Source organism: Bombus impatiens, unplaced genomic scaffold (assembly GCF_000188095.3).
Source record: "Bombus impatiens unplaced genomic scaffold, BIMP_2.2 scf_0543, whole genome shotgun sequence".
Classification (NCBI taxonomy): Eukaryota; Metazoa; Arthropoda; class Insecta; order Hymenoptera; family Apidae; genus Bombus; species Bombus impatiens.
Genome location: NT_176962.1, coordinates 2,162,879 through 2,174,521, shown reverse-complemented (window position 1 = coordinate 2,174,521; position 11,643 = coordinate 2,162,879). Strand labels below are relative to the sequence as shown.

General features: G+C 39.4%; 1 protein-coding gene across 3 annotated transcripts in view; it reads left to right on the top strand.

The window, feature by feature from the left end:
- Window positions 1–11,643, top strand: part of LOC100741472 (transcription factor SOX-6) — a 337,675-nt gene that overhangs the window by 277,403 nt on the left and 48,629 nt on the right. For all 3 annotated transcript variants that reach the window (XM_033321943.1, XM_012388245.3, XM_012388244.2), the window contains one exon: window positions 11,179–11,640. In XM_033321943.1, the coding sequence (XP_033177834.1) occupies window positions 11,179–11,640 (462 nt within the window). The remainder of the gene's footprint in view (window positions 1–11,178; window positions 11,641–11,643) is intronic.

Below are 11,643 nucleotides of genomic sequence, written 5' to 3'. Positions count from 1 at the left end.
TCGGGACAGCTTCTCGAGGTTGCCTGGCTTGGCTAGCCTCTCTCTGACGATGATAGCGTCGCGACGCGACGACGTGCCTGACGACGCTGTTCACGACGTCCGTATTTGTGTGCGTAGTTCGTGGTTCGGTGTGCGCGGGTATGGTCCGCGCCCGCTCATACATAAACAAGAGATCGGCCGACGCGGCTTCAAAAGAAGAGACGTTAGCTGGGACTCCATTATGTAGAGCATATCCCACGGCGGTCCTATAAAGAATACTAACGATATGGCTTTCTCTCCTTGCCAAGGTTTCCCCGCTCCTTCGACTTCGGAGAGCGAGCTTGAGAACCCCTGACTTCTGTTCGAAAACACTACCCTTCCGTTAGGAAACATGCTTGTTTTTCTTTTCCTTCTTTACGCGGGTCTTTGTGGTTGATTTTCCTTTAGTTGAGTTTTATTTAAGGGGTGTTTCGCCTTGTTCCTTGCGTAGTCGTGACGTACAATGTCACTTATTAAATACATATCGAACAGTTTAAGATGGGTAAAACGATTGGGAATGGTGATCGAGGGGAGAATCAATCGACTCTCGAGGATCGGGAATGGTCACACGTATCAGACAAACCGAGACATTTCTGATATTTTGGTAGTTTCTTCGTAGAGTTCGTAGATTTATCATTTTATATGTTAATCTCCTTTATTGAATTTGATGCATTTATCCAGAGTTCTAATCATTCGCAATATTAAAAATTTCCGAACACTCGATCATTGTATCGTATTTCACAAACAGCTTTTCATCGCTCACTCACACGATCTTCTTTACAAGCCAAAGATAAGGCGACAAAATCCGAAAGTGAGAAAAATGAAACTTGTAGTAGCTACCGATACAAGGCTGTCTCAACTTTTCCGCAATTCCCCCAATGAATAATAACTTTTCTCACGACGGAAGATTTCTCCATCGCCTGATCATTCATCATTCTTTCAACGAAGCACGTGTAAACGTTGATTCACGTCGTGTTCGTTCGTATTATTTCTCTACCGCTTCTTTTGCTGCCTTTCCCGCGAATCATCGTGGAAGCAAAAGAAGTAATTGAGATAACGAGAACAGAGAATACGAGAAATACGAGAAAGTAAATTAATGATCTCTTATCGGTATTGTACGCGCGCCTCGAAGGCCCTTGGACTCCGACACCGCGAAATTAGTCAATAGCGCATACCTTCGTTCCTCGTATATCGCGTAATCAGTGCTTGCTTGACTTAATTATAAAGCACTCGGGGTACCAGAGCCGCTCCCATCGGTCCCCGGAATATAATGAATTTAAAATTTAAACCGCGATCGCGCACCTCCGCTTCCATTCTGGAAATTAGTTTGGCGTGTCGAACAATCGCGCATTTATATATTCTTTGTTACATTCTATTGTGTACAGGGTCCGTTCCCTTTTTCTTTACTAATTCGCTAGCAACATCATTTCATAATCGCTAATTTTCTATTGCAAAATTCGCAATACGATTTAGTATAATGAATGAATCATCAAACCGTCATACTTTTGTTCTGCTTTCTTCAGAGTTCACGGTAATTAACAATGTTCATTGAACGCTTCATTCTGCAAGATTTGACTTTTTAATTAACATTTAAATTACCTATAGACGATAGCAATTGGTGTCTTGTCTGAAGTAATCACATTACACGTTGTTTTCTGAAATATAAAGACAACCAGTGATTCCGTATAATCTGTTGATCATATGTATATCCATGCACATCGTAAATCACACGCAAAGTATCGATTTCATTTCGTACGATCCCTTAATTTTTTCCCGTGTCGCTCAATTTTCTCTGAAGCAGCTTGGGAACTTCCGTTCCCCGAAGGTCCACTTTTCAAGAAAACGTCAGTGACCGCGCCCCTTATTAGACGTCCGTGTCCCCGAGGACGTCTCGTGTGCATCGCAAGAACAGTGACGGAAGTCGACTCGAGTCACGCAGCCACGCTCGAATCTTTCTTCTCGCTGCCCCCTCTGCACCAACTGGAATACACCATCGCCACCCCTGTGCTGCTACTTGAGCCCGAACAGATGCTGCATCCCCAAAAAACCACACTTCCATTGTGCCACTAATAGAAAGTCAAGCGTCGGCTTACGGCTCTGGCTGGCGGTACGCGCGTTCGAAAAATTTCACTGCCGGTTATGCAGGCCCTTTAATTGGTCTCGACACTACCGAGGGGATCGAGAATCACCGATCGTGTAACGCGATTTTCGCGTCGATTGTTTCCGATTCGTTTTTGTCATCGAAAGAACGGCGCGTCCTTGTGGAAAATTTAGTGAATCGTTTTGTTTTATAATAATCGATTCTTCGAAGAAACTCTTACACGGTGAATTTCGATTGGTATTCGATAGTGAAGTTTGTGAAGTGTCATCGAAGTTGAGATCGTTGAATGAATAAAGTATTTCAAGTTGTATGTGAATATTAATCTTTCCAGAACAGAAACGCGTTTTTATGGCCTATGACGGTGAGAACACACGACTTCTGATAGGTGTGGCCGCAAAGTAATTTAATATATTCAGAGGTGAATTTTAAATTTCTGAATTGGCATTTCATTCGCGATAGTCACGAGTTTGTGACAAATGTCGTTGGGATCGAGGCTGTCGAGTAGTAATCGAGGTATTAGTTAGTTTGTAAATGTTTGATTGAATCGTAAATACGTGCGTACGAAGTGGTTTTCTTAGGCTGAAATGAGTTTGACTTATCGATGAAACAACTTTATTAATTACAGTCTTCGCTGTTCGGAGTAAGACACTTCAGCAGAGTTTACGAGGCTTTGAGTTTCGCTTGTACAGATGTCTAGCGACTTGGAAAGCTTTTGATCGTAGAAAGTAGTCTTTCGGAAAATCGTTGAAACGGCGGAAACTCAGATGGTCGATACATTAACGAATCGATGACTTTATTCTCCTTTTACATAAAATCGAACTCTTAATTGCACTTCTTAAAATTCTATTTCAATTTTTATTTTAACGATTCGTTTGTAATTAATTTCTTCACTATGGCGATTCAATTTTTTTCAACTACGCTCCAAATACTAGACAAAGCAGACTAATTCTGTTTTTTTCGTACAATATTAAACCGCAAAATTCAAAATTGGAATCTAATCTCAACCGTGCTTCCATTATGGAAATAACTAAAATAATTCATCAAATCGTTAATTTTTACTTTTTTTATTTCTATCCCTGCTTTATTCCATCCAACTACGTCGACCGTTAAATTGCGATTAAACAACATCGTCTCGAAATATAATATTCCAAGTATCCGCGATTCGAGAATAACTTTGCAACTTCCATCTCTGGAAAAAAACATATTTTCCCACTCTTCTTCTCGTTTCATCATCGATCTTTGAATACATAGAAACTACAATGCAGGGATCACGAGGGAGGCGATAACAATCACGTGTCGTCGCACTCGGAGTGGAAATAGTTAAAGACAGAAACCAAGCTCTCTCTCTCTCTCTCTCTCTGTTCCTCTCTTTCCTCTCTCTCCTTCCTTTTTTCTCTCTCTCCCTTTCCCTCTCCCTCTCTGGTGTTTTTCATCTCGAAAAACGTTAGCACAATATCAGAGTAACACTCTGATCGAATCGTACCATTTCCTCGTTCCATTTCGACCAATACAGGAAGCAATGTTCGATCCAGAGCGAACGATAATGAGGCATTACGGTCGCATCTGCCGATGATATGCAAGCACAATTTTAAATGCAGCCATAACATTGGTTCCGATGATAATTTATCTATGTAATAAATGTAACTGGGATGTTCGACCTTTCCTGATAAGTCGAGGAGCATTGTATTCGCTCGTACGTCGAGAACGTAAGATAATTGCGTCTCGATTCTCGATTTACTATACGATCTAGAACCGAGAGCAATTTCATAATGACTCGCCACGATAGTCGTAATAACGCGATTAAACCATAACGCGATCAGTCTCATTTCCAACTGTATCTTCGTCTCGTTCCTTTTTCTCCCTGTTATTTCTCCGACACAACGCGCGTGCAACCGATTCTTTCCTATTAATTACTTCACTTCCCTCCGCTATCTTTTTTTTCCTTTTTTTACTTTTTTTATACTCGACTATTGAGAAACTGGGCTCGTTGTTCCGTCGATTACATAGATAACTGCTGAGCTTCCAAGAATTTTATATATTGCGGTGTTCGAAAAAGGGAACGACAAAAAAGGAAGAAATAACTCGAGGGAGTAGAATCGTTCTAAGAAACCGATTTCGAGAAAGAAAAAAGAGACGAAAAAGAAGAGGGAAAGGAGAGAAGAAGAAGGTTTATTATCAGCTTTTGTGCAAGTTTCTCTTTCATTGGAACGACCGGAACGAAATAGAACGCTACTGACATTTCCATCGGTGGAATATCGCGAATCGAGAGATAGCTGTTTGACAGGGAAAAAATTACAGAGAGACACGCTGGAAGGGAGAAGCGACCTCCACGCGTGGAAGAAGGAGCAGAAAAAAAATTACTTGTGTAATTGCTCATTTCAGCAAGTTAATGAATCGGTATCTGAATGAATGAAGATTGCATGGCGGCTAGCAAAAGAGAGAGAGAGAGAGAGAGAGAGAGAGAGGAGAGGGCACTTGTCGAACAGAAAAGGGGAGATCCGCTGATTTATCTCGCGTTCGCAACAGATGAGTCCACGGTTTATCGATGTCGGCCCACTATCAAACTCTTTGCTCTATGGAAGAGCTATGCACGTTCGAAAGCCCGAACTCTGATCTTCAAATTGTGCTTCACTAATTTCTTCGTGCCGATCGAACGAACAAGCAGCGAAGTTTATTCGCTTTCGTAACGCAAAGAACACGCGCAGTTTTGTCCATTCGATAATCAAATGATATGTTACGATTATTCTTGCAAATTGCGATTGTTTAGTCGTTCCCATAAAATATTCTCCATTTCCTTGCTCCTCGAATTTCACTAGAAAAACTCTTTGCGTGTACCATTTGCGAAAATACAAACGTACACAATGGGATTCTTCGAGAAGAAGAAATTTGTATGTATTATACATTGGCGACGGGACGCCCTCCTCTTTTTCGCGATTTTCTCGCACGATTTTGGTCCTTGACAGCATCTGGCGGTTAAAAATATTTTTTCCTCGTGTTTTCGTTCCGCCTCCTAGACGGCCTAGGCTTAGATCTGCGTTTCGCGGAGTAATTACGCGGCGCGCGAGACCTCTTCCTCCTCTCGCTCTGTCCGTCCCCCGCGACAGAAATACACTTCTCTTCTATAAGGACGCTAGGCGGGCGTGCGAGCGAACAAGCGAACGAGCAAGAGCGCGTAATACGACGAAAACGTGCCGCGAGAAATCTAGAACGCGCCCTCCGTCACGTTTAGACAATGGAAATGCAGAAACGAGCCGCGGCAACGTGACAATGATAGAAGCACGGTCTCCGCGTGAAATTTATCTCGCGATTTCACGCGGTCTGCACGAGCGCGCACCACCGAGCCGGTTTCCTGCCGCGTCGACTCGCGACAGACGCTGATATATCGTACGACGAAATTTTTATTACAAAGAACTGCATACGTTGTATATTTTAGTGTTATAATAGAAAAATTTGAAGATGTTTTGATTTTATAGAATTATTAGACTTTAGGGAACGATGTTGAATTAGACGAATTTTTGGTTTGAAATGCTATCGTTGTTAATTAGTATGTCGTGTCTAGTATCTTTTTATTCTCTAAGGCATGTCAAAATATTAAAAATCTTCTTTGTTTTTTGCCGTTTGAGTAATATTACAAAAATTGTTATGAAATAATGACCAAATAGCTTAAATTGAATGTAAAGAAACAAAGACGGGAGGAAAAGATAATAACAACGTTTCGAAATTTTAGATAGGACGTTTGAAGCAAGGACCACTATTGAACATTTATAGCGAAAAATATTTGTCTGAAAGAATCTCTTTACCGAAATTTAAAATTCGATAAAAAGCTGAATAGAAAAATTGTTTCGAATTAAAAATGCTTTGAGGTCCGCAAATTCTTAATTATGTTATTTTTTCTAAAAATATAATGAACGTCAGAAATATTCCCCTTATCCAAACAGTCACATCTGTTGGTTGGAATAATAGAAATTCTATCATGTGGATGATGAAATTGCGTTGTAACATGTAAAGTATCTATTTTCCTTCTTTCAAAACGTCCGAAATAAAAGCATTTCCTGTTCTTAACGAGATAACCTACGCGATTAGAGTATTTGCCGTTGAATCGAAGCATTCTTACTAACGAGTTCATACGCCTTGACTTCTATAAATTTGTAATAGACATTTTCTGTGTATCTTGTTTTATAAAATTGTTTAGATAGTTAATGAAAGTGATAATTTATTGACGATAAGATCCTCTTCCGGCTGAAAGAGTTTTGGTGCAGGCAAAGACCGACTCGATATAAATAGAAGCATTGATTTTGCTACGCTTTCTATCTTACGTTGCATCCAATTTAAAACATTGAACAGCCTACTCGCACTTTTTAGTGCAATGAAATTTTTTTCTTTTTTCAAAGCGTCGTTGCTGGACTTTGAGCTGTTCCGCGGGTTAAAGAGTTTAGCTTTACACAAGCCTGTTCAAATTACTCGGTTTCTCCTTTTAATTAACCGACTAAAACTTGGTTGCCTCTTTTAACCAAAAGACGCAAAGTTTCTGTGTCAAAACTCCGTGCCTTTTTTCTTTTTCCATTTTATTCTTCTTCAAAGATACGGATCCTATTCTCTAGAAATTTTAGTTTCAAGAGAACAAAATTTGTACGTAAACTGTTAAGGATAAGTAATTACTCGACTCGATAAAGTAATTTCCTACTCGATGATTAATAACTTTTCGTTCGTCATCAAATAAAATTGTTAGATTTTTTATTCAGTTATATTTTACGATTACGATCAATTAAATTGAACTCTAACACTTACCCATGAATGAACTTTTGCTAATTGACGAAGCTTTTCCCACGAATAGATGACGTCGATCAACCATTCCTTCCGTAAAAGTTGAAAGTCCCGGACGTAATAACGCGTCTTTAAATTTCGGCCAATGTCTCTGACGTAGTACTACGTCTTTTGCTACGTATCTTATCTGAAGAGGCAAAGGCTAAGACGAAGGACACTCGAGCTACGAATATGGTTGCTTACGGCTTACGCAATCGATTCTTCACTTTAAAAAATCTGGCTCTCGACAGTACACGCTGACGAATAAGAATGGCCGTTCGGTTCGTACCGAGAATATTTAGATGTTAAACACTAACAGTTAAAACGTATAATCTGCGTGAAAATAGCTCCTTTCTTATGTCAAACGCCGTAAAAGTATACGAATACAAACGGAGAAGAAATTCGGCATCTATACCGCGATTATCTCGAGTCCGGGATCAACGAGGACACCCTATGGACTTTTGACCATAGTCTGCTCATCCTAAATTCATCACGCAAGACTATTGACTTTTGGATCAAGCAATTGAAGTGAAAATTCAGAGCATAAATAATTATCCCTATTTTATACGTTTATATTATCCTACTGTGGGTATTATCAATATTTATTGATGTTTTATATGAAAGATACTTTTTCATAAAATTCCTCTATTTTAACAACATGCTACTCCAGCCACAATTCTTTCACGCATGGTCGATTCATCGGTGAAGAACTATACTGCTTTATTGAAATCCAGATTTTTCGGGCGAGCTACGAGCGTACCACATGCTGCTTCTCGCGAAGAAGCACGTGTTCACCGCACCCAATCATCGAAGAGACGCGCGCGTGCATTCGTGCACGTGTAGCTTACGCGTTTCTCGCGACCAGCAACGAAAAAACTAGTCTCTTACTCACATATGACGAGGAAGAAAGTTATGTGAAATTCATCGACGCGTCCAGATGTCGATGGATAGAACGTTATCGTCGTGTTGAAGAAATTGGAGAACGCTAGAGAAATAGAATCGTACAGGGGTTGTCCGAAATTGGAGAAATAAGATTTCTTCTATAAACATCGTTCTGTAGGTAATTATCGACTTGAGGATTTATCAATAATTGACAAAACTTGACAATTTGATGATTTTTACTTGGAAGATCGGTCTAACATGAGATACCCACAACGTTCAATTAATAAACGTTTACGCTTTGTTCGTCTGCACGAGGTGGGTACATATTTCTGTTTGTAAAACAGGAAAACTACTTTGTTTCCTCGTAAAAAACAATGATGGAGCACAATTAATTGTATAATTATCTAATTTGTAGTTTTTTTTTAGCTTAAGAAACTGATCCGATCTGAAGTATCATCCCATTTCCGGATTGAACAAGCTCGTAACATTTAAACCGTGACTGCTTCTCAGAATCAGATAATTGTATATTATTTCCCTGGACGAAAGATGGAAACAGCGATGTGATTCATAAGTCGATAGATATCGGTTTGTCTATTTCATAAGTGAAATTAATTCTGCTCTCAGAAACTATTCTATTTGTTAATTACCCTAGAACTAAAGTGTAATATTTTCCTTCTAAGAAGAGAATAAATATACGTTACGTATATTACCTCACGATCATTGTATTTCGATGGAATCTGATTTCAATTCGATTCATCTTTAGATTAAAGTAATACGCACTAAAAATTCTGACGTTTACAGAAATAGTTCTACGAAATATTCCTTCTGGAACTAACGTATATAATGTACGTTATTCCTTTATATTATGAAACACAAACATTCCAGTTTACCAGGAATAATAACCAGGAAAACAATGGGAATCGAAAAAATCTCTTTCTGGTGATTGCCGTGAATGATTCAATTCTTCCTCTGAATTAATTGTTCACGGTATTTATTGAATATCGTTTCTTCTACTACAAGAAAAAAGAAAGATTCCGAAAGAAATTAAATCTAATAGAATCTAATAGAACAATTTTCCTATTTCTAATTAAGTATAAGAGTGAGGAGAACTAATTTTACTGTCAAATGAGGCCTGATTCGAAGATAAAAAGAACAATTTTCTAATTATGGAAAAAATAAAAGTTGTTATCCTTAGACTAAAGATTAATTGGCGTAAAACCTGAACTTTATACTAATGACTCATTTTTCTAAGGAAACAGATAGTTTTGTCAAGAAAAGAACGCGATTCGGTCAAATATAAACATCAAGGGTGACAGTAAGAATAATCGACGGCAAATATTAAAAATATTTATCGTGTTCTGAAATCAAAATCAAGCAACAGTCGATTCGATCAAATTTCTCGAAAAGAATGATCGATTTCAATAGAAGAACATCCGATTTCGGAATATCGGTTCGTCGGATGATTTTGGAGCTGAAAGAAGTACCGGATCGTTGAGTTGACCTCGCAACCTTCGCTCGTCTTCACCAGAAGCCGAAGATAATCTGCCGACCATTTCCCCCGCCCGCAGGCGCGCCGATTGATGGATAGACCGTGTTACAACACGCGTACACAACAATAATCCACGCTTAATAATCACGCTCGATTATTGCGCCTTATGTTCGATTATGTAATTCTCTACGAAGCATCACGAACTCTCGGCCGGGTCCGATCGATCGCGAGATTTAGATTTAGATTTGGTAATTTGGAGACGGAAATTGGTGGACTAGTCTGGACTAGAGTCCGTTGCTAAATTAGTGACAGATAGAGTTTAGACGATGTATTCGGTGAATAGGTGTAAGGAGGCGATCTCGAGATTTCTACTGCTTGCCTGAAGTTGGTGTATATCTGTCTGTCCTTGAATTGAGTTCAGAGGATGGGTTAGAAGGATGGATTGGTAATAGGGTGCGAGATGTTGGTATAATTGTTTTTGGAACGATGATATATATTTCTTGGTTTATTCGTTAATATTTTACTATTATTTATTATTTATTCATTAATACACGAAAGGATTATTGATCCTAAAATTGTGGTTGAGACTAAGAAACGAAAGTTTGCAATGATGGATGAGAATTTGAGATTCTGTAAAATTATTTTTAAAATGATATCTTGTTCCGTTTGATATTCCGTTCATGGAATTAATTGTACATTTTTTGACTAATCTTTTTATACGAAAAATAAATATTGTAACCACGTATCTTTAAATTAGATTTGAGAAATGACAGAGGAAGATGCATAGATAATTGGAGATGGAATGTTAGGGAGATTTAAGTTAATATTCCTTAAATGACTTACTACGATCAAAGTTTCTTATTAATATTTAGAAAGAAGAGAAAGAATTTTGAGTAAAACCTCTTATGCCGCGTAATATTCTGATGACTATGAAAATTACTTATTGACAGTCTTGCTAGCTATTTTAAGGGATATGAAACAGTGACTGGTAATGTGAAAGACGTCAGAGTAATTTTTTTGTTACTAGTTTCAACATTGTTGCTATAAGCGTGAAGACAAAGATCAATTGATTTGCAATTTAGTCGCAAAGGCAGTGTTCTTCTCCTCTCCTATTGAATCACCAATGAAGAATAGGCTCGCGATCGTCTATCGACGGCATAGTAGCATTAACCGTGACACGTGTCAACGCGTTACATTATGAATTATAATTAGATTCATGAGTACTCATTTAACGCCGACGGAGATAATTCCGATCATTGCGCGACACACTTGCTACTTTGTAGACGTTATGCAACATCATATGTGACACGAGGAAACAAAGTACTAATCGTGCCACGTGATAGAAGAAGAGACAAAAAATGAAGTGTCGATATCGTTCATACCTTTCCGTATATATAACACGTAGCAATTATGCGACACAGAAGCATCTCGAATAATGAGTAAGGAATATACAATTCCTCGTCATCGGATTAGGTTAAAAAATATATCACTTTTTTAATTATGATACTGGATTGTTCGAGTTATTGAATATCAATGTGTTATAATATATGTATATAGCAATTAACTTGTTATTATATCGTGTCACAGAGCTAAATCCGACACAGAATTCCTATCATCGGAGAACATCGCCGTACAAGCGCATTGATCGCCTGACTGCGATAGAATTCCATTTATCTAAATTCATTAGAAGATAAACGATTTATAAGTAACTGGAGTTTATATATAGCAGAAGTTCACTGATTCTTCTCGCTATGATTTTCCACATAGCAGGAGTTTACATTCAGATAATTAGATTCGATCGTTTCTTCGGGGGGCTTCTTTACAAAATTACATCGATGCGAAGGATCAAAGAGCTAACCATTTGTGTTTTCGTTTTTCGTTGCAGACTGAGGATGTCCTCAAAGAGGAAGTCACCACCAACGAAGCTATCGGAGGGCGGGGGCGGTACGGGTACAGTGGCAGGCGCCAACGAGGAGGAAGAGGATACGACCTCGTCGGTGACCGGTGGTCCCGGTGGCGAGGTAGCCGTCGGTGAAGAAGGTCCTACCACCCCCGTCGATATCGAGGAGTGTTACCCTCATCAGAGGGGAGGTGACTGCGAGTCGTCCGGCTGTTCGTCGCCGGCGACTACCAGCGAGCCGGATCTCCGAGATTCGCCCTCGCCATCGTCGAATTCCCTGCAAAGCAAACGACAAAGGATCGTTTTATCCAGCCAGGAGACTCTAACCTCCTACCATTATCCTCACCACCATCACCATCACCATCATCATCATCACCATCACCACACGAACACATCATCGTCGTCGGGTGGTGTCGTGGAACCGGCCAGCTCCTCGGAGTGTGGCTCGCC